Source organism: Echiichthys vipera, assembly GCF_963691815.1.
Source record: "Echiichthys vipera genome assembly, chromosome: 4".
In the NCBI taxonomy this organism is placed as follows: Eukaryota; Metazoa; Chordata; class Actinopteri; order Perciformes; family Trachinidae; genus Echiichthys; species Echiichthys vipera.
Window position 1 is genome coordinate 6,419,841 of NC_139829.1, and position 24,971 is coordinate 6,444,811.

The following is a 24,971-nucleotide window of genomic DNA, read 5'->3' on the forward strand; positions in this document are numbered from 1 at the left end:
GCAAGTCAGTCCTCATTTTTGTGACTGAATCCTTCATCTCTGTTGGAACTTAGAGCTTTAAATACTATTCCTTTTTTCGAATGAAAGCAAATGTAATTTTCACTTTTCAAAAGTATATTTTGTAAACCTGTCCTATGTATAGTCAGTGGCGTTTCCAGGACTGGGGTGGCCGAGGTGGGACACAGAGCCAGAGTGAGGTGGTCATGGCAAAGCAAACCTGGATGAATGGCATGTGATATGCGTTATTAACTAATGCAGAGGTGATTCATAAATGAAAAAAAATCATGTTAGAATCCATTGTTATGTTTTTAGACCTGATTGATACAACCTAGAACAGAAATAAAATGCAGTTACCAAACTTTTTTATTCTACTTTAACCTAAAACAATCATCAAGAAGCCTTGATTGTTTTTATTAATATTTTTAATCAGCCATTATGTTCAGGATAGGTTATACATTTGATCCGTTTCCAGTTGACTAAAGACCTCATCACTTATCATTTAGCTTTGATACATCATCTGCATGAGCGTTCACAGCCTGTTAAAGGAACATTGCATTAACACTACTTTAAGCTTTACACCAGCACTAATTACAATTATATCAGCAGCTCACAGACCATCAGCACCTCTGACAAGGAGTCACTCAGTTCTGTGAATTAAGTGAGTTTTAATTTGTGACTGTCTATCTTTGCAAACCCTGTCCCTCTCTGACATTTCTTTAATTCACCTTCTCAATTTTCTCTCAACAATCTGTTTATCCACCTTATCTGCCCTCCATGTTTCGTCAGTCTGGAATTACATCAAACAAATTCAGATTGCTGCTCACCAACAAGTGAAGAAGCAGAGAAATACCTACACCTGAATGTCTGGAGGAGATAAGACTTTGCGAGTCCATCTAAAGGGGCAGCATGAATCTCACTTGGGCAAACAAAACTCATCAGATTTGTGTTTTTCAAGATAGAAAATTAGAAAAGTGGGGGTGCAGCTGCATTACAAAGAATTAGAAGTCAGGGGAAATCATGAGTATTGGCAAACGTGTAAATCCTCTAACCTATTTCATTTTGAGAGTGTGCTGTTCAGGGGTGTGAGTGTCCTTGAGTGACCTTGGAATTCATCAGGAGAGGTTGAGAATCTCCTTGATGATGTGGTTCTCTGAGTTAAACGTCTGCCGTGTTGACTTATGTGTTTCCTCTGCTGCTCGTCTGTGGTTCTTCACCTGCTGCTGCTGCAACTGCTTCACTGAAATAGTGTGATTTGAATCGGCCGAGCTGCAGGCATAAGAGCCACAGATGGCCGTCAGGTTGTTATCTGCAAACACAGACAGCCACACACTCTTTCCCACACACCTGTGCGAACTATTGTAATCCATTATCACCCGCTGCCACAGTGGTTCTGCCACTGTGCTGATCTCCTGCAGGAAATGGTCAACTGTTTGTTTGTGTGTGTTTGTGTGTGTGTGTGTGTGTGTGTGTGTGTGTGTGTGTGTGTGTGTGTGTGTGTGTGTGTGTGTGTGTGTGTGTGTGTGTGTGTTGACCTGATGTGAATATTATTAACACCTGTTCTAAAAGTTGTATTAAGGACTAAGAAGTTATAATGCTTTATAACTTAACCCCATTTACAAGTTTTTATTAAATTATTTGGTTTAATGACTTGAGCTTTAAGCTTAAGCAAAAATACCAATGTAGGCACTGGTGGACCATTCCTATTCCAGAGTTCAGGCTTAAATAATGTTCCACTTTTACAAAAATGATACTACAACTTCGGGTTGCTTCCAATTTTTGAGAGCTGGTAACCTTGAAACCACAGAGCCTTCCAACATTTCCATTTTACCCCGAATTAAGTCCCCCGAAGAGCACAGGGAACTTGGATGTAGCACCACCTCCTAGAGACTGCCAGAATTTAGGGTCAGGAACTTAATACAGTGTGGCCTTATGTACTTTAACTGTGAGCTAATGACGGCTTTTCAGTGCAAAACAAGATTTTTGAAGTATGTATATCCTTGTTTCGGAATTTACATATGATTTCGGTACAGTCAAGAGTTGCCCAAGCAGTATCTTTTTTCATATAAACTATTTCTTGAAAGATGGATGACTTCAGCTCCTTAACTTCACCCACGTAAAATGTAGGTCCTCGGTTTCCTGAATAAATACCAGGTTGGTGATATAAGTATAATGTAGATGCGAAAGAAGTATGTCATACCTGTTTTCATCTTTGCAGCTTGGTGAAACAGAGTCAGAGAGTAAGAGGTCTAGTTTCAAACCCCTTCCTGACAGCTGCTGAAATGTCCTCGAGCAACACTGATTCATCCAAAAGCTCTGAGTGCTGTCTGCAGCTGATCCTGCTCTTTGTTCTCTGCTGTTGAGAGAGGGCGATCAAAACGATGAGTTTCTCTGTCACTGATCGATACAGCATCACAAAAATAAGTGTGATTGTGCTGTCAGTTCTTGAATACAAAAAGCTAAGAGTGATACGCTGACTCCAGGGCTCAGAGCGCCGGTGACACGGCTGCTGATTGACAGAGCTTTACAACTCACAATCCTGAGGTTACAGCAGATGTGACAAAACAAAGTGAAAAAGGCATCAGGCTGCACCCGAGGAACAAGGAGTCTGCTTCTTCATATATCAGTGCCTACACCACCAGGGGTTTGTCAGTCAGTCGGAGTTATACTCAGCATTTTGTTCAAGCTAACATCCAGGTCATGACTGCTTTTATATTTGATATAAATACTTTCTAGGAAAAAAAAAACATCTTGTCAAAGTCTCAAAGTGAATCCTGTAGACAGACGGAGGTTATGAAATGGAAATCACATAAATGGATCTTGTTAATCTCAAATTAAATTATATGAAAATGAGCAGCACTTGCTGTGCTCAAAAAGAAAACAACCACAATGCTACAAGGGTTAAAATTCATGTTTGTGAAGCACCTTGGTAGAGGGGTGGCAACGTCCTTAAGATTCAGCACTGGGACTGTTGGAGCCATTTAGAGCTTTCTTTGTTTACAATACTCTTAAAGTAACTTTGTTTTGAGTTATGGTTGAAATTATGGATTATAAAATGAATGAAACATGGACCTAAGTTTGATTTGTAGGGATTTCCTTACCTTTGTTTTACCACATCATGCTCTGTCCTAGTTAATAAGGTAACAGGGCATAAAGTTTTCTGACCGCATTTACTGCTTTTATTATTTTAGGGCAGTTTTCAAGCCTTTTATTAGATAGGACAGACAGGAAATGGGGTGAGAGAGAGGGGGGGAGACATGCAGCAAAGGGCCGCTGACTTGAGGACCTTCAGTCTCTTTACATGGGCCAACTGCTCTAACCACTGTGCCAGTGGCCGCCCCATTCAGTCACTTTTGTTAAAATTACACGTTCATCTTTGGTTTGATTTTGTTTTATTTGTTCCTTGAAAGTCATCCGGAGGTTATTGTTTCTAAAATACACTGTATGTGCGTGCTTTAAAGAAAATGTGTGTCGGACAACCTGTGCCTTATATGGAATAATACTTAACAAAGTATTTGCTATTTCAGGGACCTTTGTTGCATGTCATTCCTCTCTGTCATTACCCTTTTTCAGTCACGACACTATCAGTGAAGTCATATTTGCGTGTGTTTCAGGCTGCTGACTCTCCTCACATGCTGTCTGCGCTGACGACCTGGGTAAAGGAAGGAGGCATGGTGCGACTAGATAAAAAATACCTGCAGGCTGACTACAAGGGAGTCGGAACTGACCACATCGTCTACACCATCCTCGCCTCAGACGGAAAACCTAAACATGGTACGAACTCTTTACTACACTCACATGTAAAGAAAGTGACAGATTCCACTATGGTTATGGGCCAAGATGAAAGCCCATCACTTCTTATGAAACCCCTTATTGTGGAACATAATCCCAGTCGTTATAATAATTGTGTGCTGATTAATAACTGAGATGAAACGGTTCCTCACCTCCACCCTGCTCTGTCTCAGGTGAGGTGGTCCTGGTGTCCATGCCAGCCGACGGCCCTGCAGAGGACTGGCACCCCTCGCTAACCGACGACCGCGGCTTCACGCCCACAACTTCCTTCACTCAGCAGGACGTCAACGACGGCACCGTCTGGTACCGGCACTTTGGGAGTGCCACAGACAGCGACTCCTTCCAGTTCCAGGTCAGTGCTGACTCTTATACCCTGTTAACACCAGACGTGTCTCTGACATCCGTCTCACTGGTGTCTGCTTAAGTAAATATGCTTCCATTTGAATGAATACAGCTGTCTACACCAACACGTTTACACAGGTAACAGGGAGCATATTTTTCAGGGCACCAGACTTACTTTTTACCCTGGGAACACCGGAGCTTACTACTTAATATTTTAGGAACACTAGCACAAATTTAGCAGCACCACTTAAATCCACATGCAACGAAACACAGTCATATTTTTCTTCACTGTATAACTGATAAATGCTTTGGTTATAAATAGACTATTTACAGAAATAGGGCTGCACGATACTAAAGCTTTTACCCTGATATGTAATTTCATATCTCGATTCGCGATGTCAGGATTAATCGCAGTTTCATAACCATAAGAGTTATAGAAGCTACGATATCTTTGGATTCTTCATTCATGCATTATTGTTCTTTGAAAATGAATCTCGTGAGTCACTTAATGTATGCTGGATTGTTTTATATGTGGAATTGTAGTATCACAAAAAAAGCTCCTTAAATCTGCAGCGTGTAGCATTTACTGTGTCTAAAATGAGCAGGGAGTTGTTGTAGAAGATGAATATTCAGTTTGGCAAAGCATGGCGTCTAAAGCCCAGTTCAGACCAATGATCCGCAATGCGACGAAACTGTTTTAGAGCGTCGCAGGTGAAAGTTGCAGCGGTGTGAACTGACCCGTCTCGTCTGGACTCAAACCGGCTGATGTTATCACCTGAGACTCAGCTTTTCAAATCTCCAGCAGCTGGTTTAAGAACGTAACACACGTCACCTGTATCAACAGCCAATTAAGTCTCAGCAAAGTCAGCTGGTCAAGTCACTTAGAGACGGTCAGCTGGTTGAAAAGGCCGTTTTGGACTGAGGCTCGACGTACGTTTGTGAGAGTGAAAGAGAAAGAGATAGAGTGAATGGAATGAATAAAGGCCCCTACACATGATACACGCTAAAAACGTTTTGCATCGGCTGTTCCATTCATTTCCTATGAAGGAGGCGGCAGCGCCCAAGGAAGGGGCCCAAGGAGTGTGACGTTGACATTTCCTAGGCAACCAGAGAGCGACACAAACCGGATTAATGTTGTATCACTATCTCAGAAGAAAATGGCAGTCCCATCAGGTCTGTGAATAGGCAGATTACGAGCGGATGTTTTAATGCTAATGTTGATTTAGCCGTTTACTGGGTCTCTGCGCCCAACCTCGCGGTGAGCCCAGCGCAAAACACACAAACATCATGTGAAGACCCCTTAAGGAGAGAGAGCGCTGTAATCCAAAGCAGTGAATCAGGGAAGCAGTATTTTCTCCTTTTAATCACAACTAGAAATGCAGCTGTAGCAAGTTGCTCACTATCTCTGACCTCATTTATATATCATAATGCTACAAATTATAACCAGCTACAAAAAAAGCCTGAAAAGTCAGATGTTAGAGCAGAAGTACAGAGAGTTGTTGCTATGGAGATGATTCACCGTGTTGCCTCCTCTCACTGGTGTGAACTGGCAGGTTTCAGATTTCACATTGCAGACCTGCACGTTGCAAGTAGTTGCAAGTTTCAACTGGTCTTGTTGCGAAACTTTGGTCTGAACTGGGCTTAAAAGTGCAGTGGGTCATATCAAAATCTCACATTATGACGTTCCTTATACAGTAGAACACCAAATATTAGTTAACAGATATAAACCTAAGTTATGTGGTCAGTACGTTACCACAACAAAACAAGTAAACAAGTAACTTCCATCCAAACTTGCTCATTCAGTTCTTCTGATCATTGAAATGTACTGTATTTGTTACTTTCAAAGCTCAAAGGAAACAGATGAGTTATGGGACCACCCACAGTAGACCATTATATGAAATCGTTTCAAGAGGAATGAACTGTCAAAATAAACACATGATGACACGGTTGTTTTATCTTTTGCTGAGTGTGTAGTACTACGACTGTATTTATAAATAATTTGATAAAAGAAAATGGATCCGGTGCGAGACGAGGCAACCCCAGGGGGCTGATAAGAACGTCTTGTCCTGAAAGAAGAAGAGGAGGAGGAGACGGTGACAGAGACGTGTGTCGCCGTCCTTGACTGTTCTTTGAAGTTACTCGTGTTCCCCTGTGTTTACCACTTCTGTCCCTTTCCAATATGTCTCCCTCTGGCTGGATTTATTTCTTCCTGCCTCCTCTTCCTCTCATGTATCTGTCTCTCTCTTTCACCTCTGGTTTCACCTCTGTCTCTATTATTATTTTATTTTATAACCATTGTATCTATAAAACTCTTTTACAGGAATCTGTAAAATATGTTCTCCAGCCATTGTTTTTTTTTATTATATAAGTTTCAGTCTGTTCATCTCTCAGTACTTTCGCATGTGTCTCCTTTTTGTCCTCTCTCACTCATTTCCCTGCCAACTCTCCTTCAAGTGAAATCTTCTCCATCACTTAAGACCTTGGCACCAAACTTTGTGTGTGACTCACAGGCACTCAAAATCAACCGTAACGACATATCTTGATTAGTGTTAATGACCCCAAATTATTCGCAAATTGGCTCCAAAACAGAGACAATCCTGGTGAAGCCGATGCAGCATTCATCACCGCGCAAGTTAGAGCGTTTCCATGCCAGTCTCAGCTTTCACCTCGACTCCATTAGAAAAACGAGAGGCAGCCAAGAGCTCGTAGCTACATCTAATCATCTCTCTCTCTCCCTCTGTCCAGCCCCCACGTTTTGGCTCTGTATATCAAGGCAAACGCATTTCAATTACACAGTGCAGGATTCAAATTAAATTCTCAAGTGTGTCATCATTTTGACAGGAAGTGGGAAGGCAGAGGAGGTGAGGGAAAGTGGAAGAGGCAAGGGAAGCAGAGGGGGCGAGGGAATGTGGAGGAGGCGAGGAAAAGTGAAGGGGGCGAGGGAATGTGGAGGGGGCGAGGAAAAGTGGAGGGGACGAGGGAAAGTGGAGGAGGCGAGGGAAAGCAGACGGGGCGAGGGAAAGTGGAGGAGGCGAGGGAAAGCAGAGGGGGCGAGGGAAAGTGGAGGAGGCGAGGAAAAGTGGAGGGGGTGAGGGAATGTGGAGGAGGCGAGGAAAAGACGAGGGGACGATGGAAAGTGGAGGAGGCGAGGGAAAGTGGAGGGGGTGAGGGAAAGTGGAGGAGGCGAGGGAAAGCAGAGGGGGCGAGAGAAAGTGGAGGAGGCGAGGAAAAGTGGAGGAGGCGAGGGAAGGCAGAGGAAAGTAGAGGAGGCGAGGGGAAGTAGAAGACAGTAGAGGAGGCGAGGGGAAAGTAGAGGAGGCGAGGGAAAACAGAGGAGGCGAAGGGAAGCAGAGGAGGCGAGGGAGGTGGTGATTTTCTATTGTCCTCCATGTTATTTATTGAAGTGTGGGGTGTGTTGTTAGAACTCACTGATTTGAAATTCCTTCTGCTTCTGCGAGCTGAAGGAAGTAGGTTGCACGGCACTCTACGTATGAATTTTCTATCATGCACAAGCCAGCATGTTTTTTTTTTAAATAGTGTGCCCATCAGTGTGCCAATCAGAGAGATTGTGATTGAGTTTCTAGAGTGGAAGAAAGAGAAAAAAGTCCCCACACTTGTGTGGCTCATGGAATAACTGACTGAACCTGTACAGCAAAGGATCTGGGCATCTGGGCATCTGTGCAAATGTACGGGGTTGATTAAAGAGATTGTTGGGTTATTACTGTGTTTGTAGGAATAGAAGTCCCTGATTGCATGTTGTGACCACAGACCGTATAAACCATGGACGCACTGAAGTGGCTCCAATCTACGCTAACCACCTGTGATGGCGCCAACCTGTCACTCAAATTGAACACAACCTTCATTATGTATAACTTTAAGTCTTAAAATAAATTTAATGGGTGAGTTATTATAAAAAGTCATAGTCAGCAGCAATATTAGAGCAAGTGCTACGGGATTAAGAGCGCTTAACTTTGCATAAGGAGGAAACACCAGACTTTAACCCAGAAGACCGCTTTCATGTCCCTTTCATGTACCGTTCATGTCCCTTTCATGTCACTTTCATGTCCTGTTCATGTCCCTTTCATGTCCCATTCATGTCCCTTTCATGTCACTTTCATGTCACTTTCATGTCCCGTTCATGTCCCTTTCATGTCCTGTTTATGTCCTGTTCATGTCCCGTTCATGTCCCTTTCATGTCACTTTCCTGTCCTGTTCATGTCCCTTTCATGTCCCGTTCATGTCCCTTTCATGTCCCTTTCATGTCACTTTCATGTCCCGTCATGTCCCTTTCATGTCCTGTTTATGTCCTGTTCATGTCCCGTTCATGTCTCTTTCATGTCCATTGCATGATGTTCATGTCCCGTCATGTCCCTTTCATGTCCTGTTTATGTCCTGTTCATGTCCCGTTCATGTCCCTTTCATGTCCCGTTCATGTCCTGTTCATGTCCCTTTCATGTCCCGTTTATGTTCCTTTCATATCCTGTTCATGTCCCTTTCATGTCCCGTTCATGTCCTTTTTGTCTTGTTCATGTCCTGTTTATGTCCCGTTCATGTCTTGCTCATGTCCTTTTCATGTCCCTTTCATGTCCCGTTCATGTCTCGTTAATGCCCTTTCATGTCCTGTTCATGTCCCATCCATGTCCTCTTCATGTCCCGTTCATGTCTCGTTAATGTCCCGCTCATGTCTCGTTAATGTCCCGTTCATGTTCTGTTCATGTCCCTTTCATGTCCTGTTCATGTCCTGTTTATGTCCTGTTCATGTCCCGTTCATGTCCCTTTCATGTCCCTTTCATGTCCCTTGCATGATGTTCATGTCCCGTTCATGTCCTGTTCATGTCCCTTTCATGTCCCATTCATGTCCCTTCATGTCCCTTTCATGTCCCGTTTATGTTCCGTTCATGTCCTGTTCATGTCCCGTTCATGTCCCTTTCATGTCCTGTCCATGTCCTTTTTGTCTTGTTCATGTCCTGTTTATGTCCCGTTCATGTCTTGCTCATGTCCTTTTCATGTCCCTTTCATGTCCCTTTCATGTCTCGTTAATGCCCGTTCATGTCCTGTTCATGTCCCGTTCTTGTCTCGTTAATGTCCCGCTCATGTCTCGTTAATGTCCCGTTCATGTCTGGTTCATGTCCCGTTCATGTCTCGTTAATGTCCTGCTCATGTCTTGTTCATGTCCCGTTAATGTCCCGCTCATGTCCTATTAATGTCCCGTTCATGTCTCGTTATGTCCCGTTCATGTCCCGTTATGTCCCATTCACGTCTGGTTCAAGTCTCTTTAATGTCCCGTTCATGTCCTGTTCATGTCTCTTTAATGTCTCATTAATGTCCAGTTCATGTCCCGGTCATGACCTGTTCATGTCCTTTTCATGTCCCAATCATGTCCCGTTCATGTCCTGTTCATGTCCCGTTTTTGTCTCGTTAATGTCCAGTTCATGTCCTGTTCATGTCTCTTTCATGTCCCGTTCATGTCCTGTTCATGTCTCGTTAATGCCCCGTTAATGTCCCGTTCATGTCCTGTTCATGTCCCGTTCATGTCTCTTTAATGTCCTGTTCATGTCCCGTTCATGTCTAATTCATGTCTCGTTAATGTCCCGTTCATGTCTCGCTCAAGTCTTGTTAATGTCCTGTTCATGTCCTATTCATGTCTCCTTAATGTCTCGTTAATGTCCCGTTCATGTCTCCTTTATGTACCGTTCATGTCCCGTTCATGTCCTGTTCATGTTCTGTTCATGTCCCGTTCATGTTCCGTTCATGTCACTTTCTTGTCCTTTTCATGTCCTGTTCATGTCCCGTTTATGCCCTTTTCATGTCCTTTTCATGTCCCGTTCATGACCTGTTCATGTCCCGTTCATGTCCCTTTCATGTCCCTTTCATGTACCGTTCATGTCCCGTTCATGACCCGTTCATGTCCCGTTCATGTATGTCCCTTTCATGTCCCGTTCATGTCCCGTTCATGTCCTGTTTATATCCCGTTCAAGTCCTGTTCATGTCCTGTTTATATCCATTTCATGTCTCGTTCATGTCCTGTTTATATCCCTTTTATGTTCCCTTCATGTCCTGTTTATATCCATTTTATGTCCCGTTCATGTCCTGTTTATATCCCTTTCATGTCCCCTTCATGTCCTGTTTATATCCATTTCATGCCCTGTTCATGTCTCGTTTATATCCCTCTAATGTTCAGTCAACACAATTTAAAAAGAATTGGCACAAATGAGTCGATCAGTGTTTTAAGCCGCGCCGCAGAACAAACCCTGATGGCTCCAGATGGAGATTGTTTTAGTCAGCTGCTCTCATTAGACCTGATGTCAGTGAACTGCATGCAGGAGTCTCATGCGTACCATTCAGATCAAAGACGTGACGCCTGTACACACGAGTTTGATTCGGGAAGGGAATTGTATTTCAAATGACATAACATATAATAAAATGTCATTTATGTTGAATGGAATCAAGCGAATAATCAATCATTTACTGCTGCTGCAACACCACGTTCAATAAATCCAGCTGACTCAGCACCGGCTCGCTTGCTAACACCATTACTTGTGATTGGTGGCGCTGACTCCAGGCCGCACACTGGCGTTACATTTCTTCTGACTGACAGACCTGACAACAACTTCTTGAACTTTCTCCCCTCCCTTAAATGCCACCAAATGCCACTGAAATGACAGGCAGCAGCAGCAGCAGCAGAATTAGTAAGTGGGGACAAAAATGAGCTTTTATAAGGAACAACCGATGTCGCTGCTGCTGCAGACACTTATGTACATAAAAGAAACCCGAGCACAGTTTGATATAACATTTTAAACTGTTGAAAACTGGTTAAGTAGCGTGGGCGTGAAGGAGCAGAGCAAAAAATTCAAGTGTGGTTTTACACTTTCAGTCAGGAAACCAGAGCGGATTAATACCGTTCCACCAGCTTCTCCGTCACCTTTCAGCAATTCAATTAACATAATCTCAAATTATAATTTAAACCATTATAAGCAAGCAAATGTACAGAGGTGAAATGTGTTGAGAAAAGAAGAAGAGCTGAGAAAAGAGGAGGTTTTTTTTCAACTCTGCAGCAACACTGGCTGTCACAGCTCATGCACGTTTCAAGATATTTCATTTCAAGCGTTTTATTTTCATTTATAAAACAGGTAGCTCAAATCAAGCAAACCGATTATAGGCTCGGGATAATAAGCACATGTGGCTATAGACGAGGAGCTGGATTCACAAAGAGGGACTTTGACTTAGGTCTGACTTCTGGTCAGACTTTAAATAGATGTCTAGATTCAGCAACACCATGGCTCTTAATCCACAGTAAGCCTCAAGGGGCAGAGTGGCTCACTTTTTAGCCTTAAAATAGACTTATACGTCCAACTTATCCAGCTGTAAAACTACTGTTAGGACTGGCCTAACACTAGAGACCTGATATATAAGATACCTTTGTCAGACTGGCAGAGCCAAGGTCGTGCCCTCCCGAGGGAAACCAGAAGCTCCTGTAGATGTCAGTGGAATTTAATGTGTTTGTGGATTGCATGCATTTATTTCTTGTTAAACAAATGTTTGTTTTATAGACAGTTGTTTTGCAACCTTGAAGATGTTCTCCTTCATCTATTTAATTGTCTGTTAAGTTCCTATCTATCAGTTAGTGAGTTAAAACGATGGTGATTGATCATATGACCCACTAATGAAAGCATTTTTTTGCTGAATAATCCAATCTGTGTGTCTGTGGCGACATTCCCGGGCTAGATGTAAATACGCCGCCATGTTAGTGACGCTGCTGACAGCGGTTGGTCCGCCGGGGGAGCTCGGCACTAACAGTTATGCTGCATTCACTTGTAATCTGAGATCTGAAATTTCCAACTTCTGAATCAGGCTTATAGTACGGGTTTTGTTATATGCTGTTATCTATGCTCTCTTCAGAGCCACCAAACGTCTTGGCGTCCCTTAGGCTGTGACATGATCACAACATGCTACGGCCTGTTGTGAGCGAGAACTTGAATGCACAGTTACAGTTGAAGATGTAATTAAGTGACTGTAGGTGTAACTTAAAAACTTATTGTAACTCTTGAAAACGGAGAATCGACTGAATGCTGAAAGATTATCAGAAATCTGCCACACATCTTGTACCAGTTAAATTGGTGAAAATATTTCTTGCATTACATTATTTGACCACTGAAAGCAGGAAATGTCAGCAGAAAACCTTTAGGAAAGGTGTTTGGAAAAGAGGAGAAATCCTTTTTAATGAACCTCACAGAAATGTCTGTCGTGGTCCAGAAACAGCTGTCTGCTGCTGTCACCCCGCTGAGCAACCTGCTGCTCAATAATCCATTCTGAGGCTCCTTCTCTGTCCTAATATGCACTCTCCATGTTGAAACAGATTTTTATGAATTCTACAAAGTAATTTAAAAGTAATCAGGGCTGCGGTTGCTTCATTAAGAGATACACTGGGCACAGATTAACACTCAAATGTGGTCAAGCTGAGATCATCACACTGGATTGAACTTATGTTGGTTTGTCTTTTATTAATATTCCTGTGGCTTTCACAGTGATTTATGGAGAAAATCAAATTCTGTGGTTTCGTCCCTTCGGAGCAGCCTTAAGTCAGCTTCAATTTCTGTTGTCACAGTTATAGACTGGAGCATGTGTTTATTATTTCTTGTTGTTTCTGAGAGCCTATCAGCTCTGAAAATAATGCATAATGCTCGCGCAAGTTCAGCCCAAAAAAAACATTAATTGTTTTGAGACAATGTGCAGATTAACACTTCAAGCTTCAGAGGGAGTAGAGGAGGAAGATAAGGGGAGAGGTGTTTTCTTGTAGATGCAAGTTTTCAGTCTCTAAAACAGAGTGTGTGTTTGTGTGTGTGTGTGTGTGTGTGTGTGTGTGTGTGTGTGTGTGTGTGTGTGTGTGTGTGTGTGTGTGTGTGTGTGTGTGTGTAGGTTTCCACAGAGGCAGCCCCACTCATGCAGAGCGAAGCCCAGACCTTCACCATAGGAGTCTTGCCTCAGATCCCAGGATTCCCCCAGCTGGCCCCCGACTGCGACCTGCAGGTCACGGTGAGGGAAACCTTGACTTCTGTGTTTAAAGCCATTCTTACCTTTCTGGCATTGTTACTGTCAGGCCTGGCGAAATTAGGACTCAGATGCAGTCGGAGAACGAGTATGACAGGCTTTTATTCTGAAACACTTTTATCTCCTTCAGAAGAAGTGACAACCAAATGGCTTTAAAACTCTACCTCGTCAACAGACAGAGGAGAGACAAGAAAACAATAAACAGGGCTAGAAACTGAAATTCGCTCCCGAAGGAGGGGAAACCAGAAACAAACACTACACTGGTCTAATAATGAATAAACTAAGAAAAGTTACACCAACAGAAAATCACTCTCGAGGAGGAAAAGGACAAGAGAATAATTACAAAATCAAAGCGCTCCACAAGGAGGGAGGAACAAAACAAAAGGCTATGGCTTTCTAGAAAACAAAAGGGTTCACAACTAACCAAAAAAAACTTTATCCAAAATCAAAATCACTCTTCTTCAGAGGTATACAAGGAAACAGAAAAACAAGCAAGGCAATACTTATCAATTACAAGGCAACTCTGTGGCAAGGCTGTGAAAGGCTGGAGATTCATGACACGACGAAATACTCTGGCGACGAGACAGGGGAAGACAAAGACAATATATACACCAGGGAAGGGAGCACAGGTGGAAACAATCAGGGATTAGGGGAGACACCAGACCGGTGACACAAGAGGAAGGGCAAGTGACCTGAAACGAGAGGAGAGTTACTTTTCAAAATAAAACCATGAAATTCAAAAGACAAAAAGCCCAAGACAGGACATTCCTCACCGCGGTGTGACAGTTACACTTTTCTTTTGTAATCTTTAAATGCTCCTAAAAAGCGTATGGACCTTAAAAATTAAAATAAATCCACCAGGTGTTTAAACTCATCAATATTTAATTCTCATATATTTCTGCTAAAAATCTGACCAATCATTTTATTCGGTCGCAATAAAATTATTTGCTGAGCTTCCTGCCTGTTATCCGTCGCTATGTTTTCACCTGCACTTCTCATGTGCTTCTCATGCTGCGTTCAATTGCCATGGGAAGTCCGAAGTTTCGGAGTTCCAACTAGGGAAAGGAACCTCCTATTAGAGAATGGGGTAAATCGATATCCCGCGAATTTGCTAGCAAAAGGTTCCACTTTGACAGTCATTACAGTGCATGTTGCCTAGTTGGATGTCCGAAACTTTGGACTTACCTTGGCACTGAGACGCAGCATTTCTCTGTCGGGGGAGGAAGGAGCGTCAGAGGTCAGGCAGAGGGAAGAGGGTGGGACTTTGGAGGGAAGCACTATGAGACATGCAAGAAAGGTAAAAATAGCTTTAATAGGAAATCAAAAGTAACACATAAAACATACTGCTCTCCACCTATTGCAGTATTAACCCACTGTCCTGGAGGATGTAATAGTGTTTATGACATATACATGTGTCATTGTTGGATCACATTTTCAACTGATTCAGAATTCTAACTCTAAGAGAACACAACGATTGGTGCCTGAAACCTGTCAGTCATGTCTTATGATGTGGAGAAACTTTATTGGCGTTTTTTATTTGTTGAATATTCCGTTATTTAGTTCTTGAACCTGCCCCGTATACAGAGACTATAAGTGCTCACCGCAGCAGCCCAAGTTCCACTCCGACCTGCAGCCCTTTACCGCATGTTGCCCTCTTGCTCTCTCTCCTATCATATTTCAGCCGTATAGTCTTAAAAAAGTTCTTGAAGCTGGAAATCATAATGTGCTCCATCTGGCTCTCTGGAGGCAGCCTGACCTGAGTTTACTGTAGACTCAGGCTGTTTAAAATGAACTTACAATTCATTTTTATTTCAGAAAAATAAGAAATATCACTCAGTATGTATTTCAGAATCACCCTGAAATCTCTGGGAATATTTATTAACTGATTTATGACCTTTATTTAAACTTTGGAATATATTTAGGAGCAACCTTATTTGCAATAGGGCTGAGACAAAAACACAAAACATTTGAAAAATACATAAGCAAATCATGAGCAAATCCGAAATATCAGAGAAGTAAAGTAACACAAAATGCTGCTGGTTGCGTGGTTTTTCTGTCCGTTCCCAGGGCCAGGGACACTGCTGTTACTGTCCAGACCTCTGCTTTCGATACCAGCGCACAAGACGCCCTTGAGCGTCAGTATGAAACGCACCGTGCTTTAAACTGTAAAACCCCTCCGTGGCAATATTATACGCTCAGAGCATGAAGTAAGAGCAACAAAGTCCATGTATGGAGGAGATCGCGGTTCATGTCCCGTGTGTCCCGCACGTCATTGTAGTAACGTCAATAACCCACATATTTTAACCCCACAATCCGTCTTTTTCTTACCTTAACAAAGTGGCTGCTTTGTTTCAGTATACATCATGTTTAAAACAGCGGCCGTACTGGAGCGTTATAGTGTGACACGCAGGGATACCCAGTGAGTTCACCCAGGTGAGTCCTGACATATATACGAGGACTCGAGATGAGCACACATTGTTTTCTACTCGTTTGTGCGTGTGGATCCCTTAATTACATTGTGGCAGTCAGAGGTGGAGGATGTATTAGCTCTTGTTTTACCTCTGTTCTCACCCTAGTTTGTGTGTGTGTGTGTGTGTGTGTGTGTGTGTGTGTGTGTGTGTGTGTGTGTGTGTGTGTGTGTGTGTGTGCGTGTGTGTGTGTGTGTGTGTGTGTTTTTGTGTGTGTGTGTGTGTGTGTGTGTGTGTGTGTGTGTGTGTGTGTGTGTGTGTGTGTGTGTGTGTGTGTCTGTGTGTGCTCATGTTCGTGCAGGCTCTGGAGGATCGGGTGACAGAGATAACGCCTTCAGCTCTGTCCTTCGTCGACTCTGAGACTCCCAGCGAGAAGCTCATCTACAACATCACCAAACCCCTACCGCAAGGACAAGGTCAGGCACACACACACACACACACACACACACACACACACACACACACACACACACACACACACACACACACACACACACACACACACAGATTAAAAGAATTCCAATCTAAGTTGTGTCAGGGGGCCGGAGCCTTTTGATTAGACACAGTGAGTTAATCTTCTGAGCTTGTGCTAATGTTTAAGCTTTACTGTTCCGCGTTAATTATCACTTAAGTGCCCATAAGCAAGGCACTGGGCTCCATCGCTTTCAGCATCAGAGCTGATCAAGTAGTTCTTTGCATCTTACTGATAAAAAAATCTATTACTGATAAACAGTTATACGTCTACTATTAATGATAAATGTTAGAAAAGATGATCATTTTAAATTCTAATATGCTTAATTTAGGAGAACTCAATGCCTTGCTTAAGGGTTTAGCTTTTCTTCATCAGTCTGTTTCAGTGACTTTACCCCGGTCCAGAAGTGATTTAATTACAGTCTGGACTGTTACAAGAATGAGTGTTGATTTCCTTTTTCGTTGAATGTAATGTGGCGTTCAGCAGTGGAGCCATTCATTTCACCATCGGACCGTCTGACAGACTGGTGCTCTCCGTCTAATGAAAGGGAGAAAAACGATTTACAATGGGTCATATTCATCAACTAATGGACGATTAAATCTGTAGAAATCATTTTGAACAGAGCCAATGAGGAGGAGGACAGGCAGATTAAACATCAGAGTTTGCCACAAGCCTTTTATTTTCTGACATTAGATTTTGAGATAGTTGTTCTGAGCTTAATGTTCTTCCTTGCTGCCCTTTTCACCAGACTTCTGTGTTATCTATCAAAAAAATATGTAGTTCTTTATCTTTGTTCGCTGTGCAAAAGAGAGAGTGTTTAAGCCCCCAGAACAGGTTTTCCTCTGAGAAACAAGCCTGAATGTCATACTCCGGCGTAGGCCAGACTGTAGAGAGTGGATCATTTGACCTCGGGACCAAAATCTCCTCCTCCCTGAAATGAGAAGACAAATTCACCATCAGTTCAATGAACACTATTCTTTTTTAAGGCCGATTTGGAAACTTGTGGTGTCGAAGAGTGCATTCTTATAGCTCTAACAGAGAGGTAATAGAAAGTGTTCTCATCTTGTGTCATCACTTAAGGTTTGAACATTGTAAAGGACTTATCACACGCTGAAAAAGTCTTTGGGTCAAGTATGAGGCAGCTTATAAGGAGACATAAGAGTGGCGTAAATAAATACATAATCTGTACAAGGGTAAGAAAATAAATGTGGGGATAAATAAAAAACATATTTGGAAATAAATAATGTGGAAATATACAGACAAATAACACAATATAATTTAATTGTATTTCTTTTCACATGTATTCGTTTATATTTGTTCAGGGAAAAGTGTTTCATTAGCATTAATGAACAAATATATGTTAATTCTCATAATTATTGTTTTATATTTTGTCAGTTGTCTTTGTATTTCCACATTTATTTATTATTGAGTTTCTGTATCTTTTAAAATTTTGGATTTTCTAAAATTACTTATTTATTCTTTTATATAATTTTTAATATTTTTCTACATTCAATGTAGAATGTAATTTTGTTATTTATTCTCTTTATAGATTTATCTATTTTATTTATATATCTTTTTAGTATCAGATTTTTTAAAGTGTACTTATTTATTCTTCTATATATTTCTCTTCCTCTTCTCCCTCTTCCATTTTTTAAATGTTATTATTTATTATTGTATTTATTTCCCCTTACTAAATTATTTTTTAAAACATACTCATTTAATTATTTATTTATTTGAAGTTGACTTATTTATTTGGTTATTTATTGTCTTTATATTTCCGCATTTTATATTTACTTGTTTTTTCTTTCGTTTTTTCCTGTCTATATATTTCCACATTTATTCTTTCATTCTTTCTTATGTATTCTGTTGGTACTATGGTGTCATTTCAGCTGTGTGATTATGTGTTTTGGTTTCATTGGATTGCACTGGAACAAAGTCCAAATCCAGCTCAGTTGATGAGGCAACAACTGATTGAATCTTGAATCTTGAATCTTGAGAGTCTTCCTGTGCTGCTGCTGTCGTCTTCAGGAGCCATCGAGCATCGGGACAGGCCGCACACACCGGCGCAACATTTCTCTCAGGCCGACGTCAACAAGGGAAAGATCATCTACAGACCACCGCAGGCCCCTTCTCACCTCCAGGAGCTTTACCAGTACTCCTTTATTGGTGAGACACGCACACACACACACACACACACACACACACACACACACACACACACACACACACACACACACACACACACACACACACAAACACACACACACACACACACACACACACACACACACACACACACACACACACCTCCCAACCTCTCATAAGTCTTTACAATTATTAAAACAAGCTTACATACTCTCACACACTATCCTTCAGCTCCTGTATAATTTAATTTAATTAGGAGTTACCAGCTGTGTCATTGGGTAATAGTGTAGCAGTTTGTCAGCTTGGCCATTATTACTGTTGAGTGCTTGTTTGCGTGTGTGTGTGTGGGGTTTTTTGTGTGTGTGTGTGTGTGTGTGTGTGTGTGTGTGTGTGTGTGTGTGTGTGTGTGTGTGTGTGTGTGTGTGTGTGTGTGTGTGTGTGTGTGTGTGTGTGTGTGTGTGTGTGTGTGTGTGTATGTGTGTGTGTGTGTGTGTGTGTGTGTGAGTTTCATAATATTCCCTCTGCATGTTTGCATTCTGCAAACATCATTAATGCGAGCTGGCTGCAGCGGCGGGCTTTATTTTCGAACTGTTTCCTCCTGAGCAGCCACATATTGATCTGTAGCTGAGCGGTCTGCCCTCGCCCACCACAAGCACCTCCTGCGGAGACACAATCAGCCGCCCCAGCTTCTTAACACTGTATCAGTTTCCTAGATATATTCACATAAAAACACTGGATTTCGCCGCTGCTGCGTGTTATTTTCAGGTGATTTACTATTCATAGAGGTGCTGCAAGTTCTTGAGTGTGTCATCTACTTTCACTCACTTTGATGTTTTGTTAAAGGGACACTCCATTCTAGACAGATGTGTAATATCGTCTTTATCAATATATATCAAGCCGTAAAAAAAGATTGAAGTGCCTTGGCTTTATTCTCAGAGACGGCATATTTATGAAGAGAGAGCCCGTGTTCTTAACTACCTACAGGTGTTTGTAATGCAGCTTGAGAATGCCGTTGGAAAGGAGTTCACCAGAATGACACTTACCTGCAGCGATAATTGTTTTCCATGTCCACCTTCATTGGCCACATTCAGCGGAAAGGTTTGAACATTGTGAATGACTCTTCACACACTGAAAATCCTTTGGCTCAAAGACGAGGCAGTATATATGGAGACATGAGAGTGACGCGAATAAAAACAATCTGTAAAAGGGTAAGAAAAGAAAGTTACGGATGAATGAAAATATAAGTGGAAATATACATAATAAAATTCTATTTATTTTCACATGTAATTGTTTATTTCTGTTTAGGAAAAAATAAGGAAAAATAAAGGGATGAAAATAAATAAATGACGGATAATATAAAGAGATAATGTAATAAAAAAATATTTTTTTATTAATAAATTAATTAATATATACAGACATAAATTAACTAATACATTTTTTAAACTTTATTTGTCTTTATATTTCTACGTGTATTTATTATTTTATGTATGTATCTTCTTAAATTTCCGATTTTTTGAAATTTACTTATTTATTCTTCTATATAATTCTCTTTATTTTCCATTTTTTGATTTTAATTATTTAGGATTTAATTTTTTCTCTCCTCATTTTTTATTTTATTTATATATATATATATTTATATTTTCAGATTTGTATTAAGTTAACTTGCAGTATTTATTCTGTTTGCTTTGACACACTTATCTGCAGCGTTTGCCATGTCCACCTTCATTGGCCCTAAAGTTATACGAGTGGCGGCTTATCAAGTGAGGTAGAGGCGCGGTAGAGTGAAGAGAGAAAAAAGTCTCCTCCTGCTACCTTACAGACTATTCACTGCACCTAGGAAAACATGAACGTGAACTATTTTGTCATTTCAACTCCGTATAAACTTCACACACGACAGGAGATCCACCCTGTCAGATGTGTTCTTAGGGCGTACTCCCACTGTCCGTCCGTACCGTGCCCTGTGCCCCGTGCTCTAGGGTACTTGTCCCCCCTCCCTCTCCCCCCATGGGCCAGGCCCGTTTGTACTCACACTGCCTGGGCCTCGGCTAATGCTTCTTGCTGCCTATACGTAATCACGCCATAACACTTCACACGCATTGAGGACGTCATCGCGATGCGTGCTTTACTAAAGTCCACCTCTCCCAAACGAACCGTGGCCAGGAAGCGGGCCGCAGCTAGGCGCGGTACGGTTGCACTCACACTGGTCAAAGGAACTAGACTTTACCTGTAAAACCTGTTTCGGCACGGTATGGATGGACAGTGTGAGTGCGCCCTTACTTACTGGAAATACTCTGTTCGGTTTAGGCGAGAGGTGGAGTCACGTAGCTGGTTTGTAATTTGTTCACGAACAATTGAGTCTCTCACCGTTCCTTGAATCTGTCTGATGATTTCGGCGTTGGCCCTTACCGACAGAAGTCCCTGCATCTTGTCGTCCCTCCATTTAGTTAGACATTCATCTTTGTGTAAATAACCCTTCTTTTTCACCCTTGGATGTTTGCTTTCTTCCAGTTTCATTTCAGCGGCATGATAGAAAACGTCATCAAGACACATGGGCTCAATCGGACATTTACACAGGCTTTGTATCAGGGAGTTGTAGTGTAAAAGTCTTTTTAATGTACGGACTAACTGTGCACAGGGGAGAAATCCCCCTCAATATGTAGAGCATGTGTAAAAGAGGACTTTTACTTTGAAGAACCACTTCAATGCGACTCATAGATGCAACAGTGTGATGATCTCAAAATAAGAGAAGAGAAAGAAGAAGAGGAGATGTCAAGGCTTTCGATTAAATAAAAACAGAAAAAGCTGCTCTAATAAATAATGAATAAATAAGAGCGAGAATTTAAACGAAAAGACGAATCCTAGTCTGTCAACTACAACAGAGTATTAGCGCCATTCAAATTATAATAATCTGAGCTTTTGAGAATTAAGTCATAATAGAACAGGTTGCTTCGAGTCATATTATTTGAGCTTTAAATTTGAAATCGTCACCAAAAATTGGTGCATAGATCCACCTGAATACACCGAAATAAATATTTGATCCCCTGCTTAATATGTGTCCCCCTCAGTGTTGAAAGGAAATAAGCGCTTGTGCGTCTGTGTAACATCCAGATAAGATCAGGGTTTCCGTGCATGTGTTGGGCTTTAAAGAGCTCTTATCTCCATGGTGATCCAGTTTACATTTGGCCCAGAAAATGATTTTGTACAAGTCATATTATCTTGTCAACTCAATCTGACTTTGATCGGCAAACACTCTTCAGAATGTAAACGTTTGGGTTTTTCATGTAAGTCTCTTTATAAATGTTAAATCCTGGATCATATGCACCGTCACCAATAAATGAATATTTGAACTGTTTTAAAAATGATCTGAGGGCGTTAAAGACATTTTCAAAGTAAATCGGAGCCGTTTTTTAAGAGACGTACGTGCCAGAAGATATCCCATAATCCAAGATCAAAGATGACTTTAGTTTCTCTTAATCTGGGTGTGTGTGTGGAGCTCCAGAGGAAAAGCTTTGCGTCAGTAAATCTTCAACATTGCCTGCTGACTTTTATGTCTCTATAGCATCACCCGTTCACTTTTTATGTTCACTGCAACGCCCCGTCAGCTCTGCCTGAATCCACTGTTTTTCACTTTTACCACCTCACAGCTCTAAAAAGTTTTGTCTTTTTAACCCCCAACAGGTCTGCCCGAGTCGCTGAGCGTCTACTTCACAGGTAAATACTTCATCTTCCTCAATTTAGAGAGGAGGGAGAGAACTTCTCCGTCCTTCCCACATCCTGCAATTTCTTCTTTTCCATGCTCCATCCTCATTTTTCCTCCATCTCCTCTCCATCTTTTCTTGTCTCCGCTCTGATTTCATCTTTCTTGTTGTGACATTTTTTCTCTCTCTCCTTTCCTCTGACCTCAATTTCTCCAGTTTTCTCTTCTCTGCACTTCCCACCTTTGATTTCCTCTCTCTCTCTCATATTCTCTCCTCCCTTGATCTCCCCCTCTCCGTGTTTCTCTTCCTTTCCTTTTAATCTTTACCATGCATGTCCTTCCTTTTTCCTCCACTTTTTCTCTCATCTCCAGCTTCCTCTCGTCTTTCCTCCACGCTGATGCTCTTATCTTCTCTCAGCTCTTCATCCCAGGGCCTTTTTTGGCATATTCGGTAACCAAATAAGCCATCAAGACAATTTTTTTCATGGATGAACTATTAACGGAGATATCCGGGAGAGTCACTCAATGCCGGCAGTGGCTAACACTGATTAGCTTGGGGCTGCAAGGTGAAGGCATTAAAATGCCACTTTAAGGTGATAGTTTGGATCTTTTGAAGTGTGTATGTTGCTACAGACACAGATGCTAAGAAATGTACTGCTGTGGACAGGGGCAGCAGCTAAACGGATTTAAGACACCTAAAAATATCTATATTAGTTTATATTAAGTGTGCACTATATTGAGAATATTATACCATTTCCAAAATAGTGTTTTTGGGTACAAGCGGAGTAGAAAGTGCAGCAACAGGCAGCTAAAGTCCTTCTGAGGTACAAACTCTCACACGGCTTAGTTTAGCAGCTGTTTTCCGGTCGTTTGCTCTTACTTGCGTTTTCTACAACTATCCAAAACGCTAAATCATAAACAGCCTTGTGCACATATGACTAGTTCTTCTGTGTTTTAATTATTCAGCAGATTAAATCCAAATTTCAATCCAAATTTCACTCTTAGGAAAATGTGAGAGTAACACTTCTGCTCTGTCATTCTTAATCGATCACACTCTCTTTTTATATCTGTATGTGATAATCGGCTTGTTGTACTTGTTAGTTATTTTGTCATGTGTAGAAGTGACAAGTGGGGCCATGAGGCTGAAAACATTGAATGAGTGCAGCCAACCTCCACCTGGATCTCTGATAAATTGTTTCAGCTTTTTGGTTAATTGATTTCTGCAGATTAATTTTAGCTCCTGTGTGGTTTTTTTTTTCGCTTTCTCATATTAATAATTTTGCGCTTAGTGATTCAACTTGAGGAAGTTGATTCGTGTTTTGTTTTTGTCCCCAAAAAAACCCTTAAAAAGCTAGGGAGTTGATGGGTATCAGAGATGTGTGTGTGTGTGTGTGTGTGTGTGTGTGTGTGTGTGTGTGTGTGTGTGTGTGTGTGTGTGTGTGTGTGTGTGTGTGTGTGTGTCTGCTTATCTGATCGATTTACTTATTTTGTGTGTGTGTGTGTGTGTGTGTGTGTGTGTGTGTGTGTGTGTGTGTGTGTGTGTGTGCTTATCTGATTGATTTCCTTCTTTTTGTGTGTGTGTGTGTGTGTGTGTGTGTATGTGTCTGCTTATCTGATTGATTTCCTTCTTTTTTGTGTGTGTGTGTGTGTGTGTGTGTGTGTGTGTGTGTGTGTCTGTGTCTCAGTGTCGGATGGGGAACACACGACTCCGGAGCTGGACTTTGCCGTCCTGCTCCTGTCGAACCATCAGCAGCCGCCGGTGTTTCAGGTTCTGGACCCGTTACTGGAGGTCAGCCTGGGGGGACAGGCCGTCATAGGTGAGACGAAAATAGAAACACACATAAAATACACATTTTCGAGAAGACAGGTCCAGTAAATGATGAAGTGGTCTGTGTGAGGTAATGAGCTCTGAAGTACGACCCTGATGAGCAACAATAATGGAGGAAGAGCTGTGTGTGTCTGAGTGTTTACAGTCTGGTACAGACAGTTAATTTTCCCCTTCCCATCTCTCTTCATGCTCCTTTCCTCGTGTGTGTGTGTGTGTGTGTGTGTGTGTGTGTGTGTGTGTATGTGTGTGCAGGGGGTCAGCAGCTGGCGGTTAGCGACGCTGACACAGCTCCAGACGAGCTGGAATTTGAGCTGGTGGAGGCTCCCGCCCACGGAGAGCTGATTAAGACCGACGGCAACACACACATCAGCATGAACAATGGTAACATGACACACATTCACACACACACACACATACACACACACACACAGACAGACGTGGAAAGTTTGCAATGTCTAAGCACAAAGCGGACTACAACTCTTTCAAAACGGATCTATAAAACAATCTCAAATAAAGACCATAATATTTAGAGCATTCATTTTTTTTGCAGCAGAGAGTTAAGGCTTCTGTCTCTCTCATCATTACGTTGTACGTCCGTTACAAAACCTCAGTTTCACTTGCAGATTGTGCTATCAAAAGGCCTTTACGCTCATAAAAATGATCATATCTCAAAAACTAAAACATGTTCAAAGTTTATATAACTTATAGAGTGTTAAGAAATATTTTGCTCAGGTGTCTAAAGTTAGAAATCTCTTGAATCAATGTTTTGTGTGTTTATTTTGTAAAAAGTTGTGCACACACCTCTGTTCACACCTTCTCCGTCCCACCAGGCGACATCTTCACCTTCAGCGACATCACCCGCAACGTTCTGCTCTACCGACACGCCGGCCTCACCACCCAGGACGACGCCATCACCTTCTCCGTCAGCGACGGCATATCCATGGCCACAACGGTGGTGCAGGTAGAAGTGCTGGGCGCCGGTGGCGACGGGCCCCAGCGGGACCCGGCCGCCACGTTGTCACTGGAAGTCGGTGAGAAGAGCAGCACGGTGATCCGACGCTCACACCTGGCCTACACTGTGAGTGAACTGACAGCTGTCAATATTTCTTTCGGTTTGAAGAACACATTGAGTCAGTTAAGATGCTATTTCAGGTTTTTGTTTTTGGAGAGAAATGCCAGTGA

The 24,971-nt window shown here is 42.0% G+C and overlaps 1 protein-coding gene across 2 annotated transcripts in view; it reads left to right on the forward strand.

The window, feature by feature from the left end:
• fras1 (Fraser extracellular matrix complex subunit 1) overlaps positions 1–24,971 on the forward strand; it is a 310,210-nt gene that overhangs the window by 226,374 nt on the left and 58,865 nt on the right. For both annotated transcript variants that reach the window (XM_083913052.1, XM_083913053.1), the window contains exons 29-37: positions 3,612–3,771; positions 3,963–4,141; positions 13,048–13,164; positions 15,949–16,063; positions 18,148–18,285; positions 21,943–21,975; positions 23,647–23,778; positions 24,042–24,170; positions 24,620–24,867. In XM_083913052.1, coding sequence (XP_083769178.1) covers positions 3,612–3,771; positions 3,963–4,141; positions 13,048–13,164; positions 15,949–16,063; positions 18,148–18,285; positions 21,943–21,975; positions 23,647–23,778; positions 24,042–24,170; positions 24,620–24,867 — 1,251 coding nt within the window. The remainder of the gene's footprint in view (positions 1–3,611; positions 3,772–3,962; positions 4,142–13,047; positions 13,165–15,948; positions 16,064–18,147; positions 18,286–21,942; positions 21,976–23,646; positions 23,779–24,041; positions 24,171–24,619; positions 24,868–24,971) is intronic.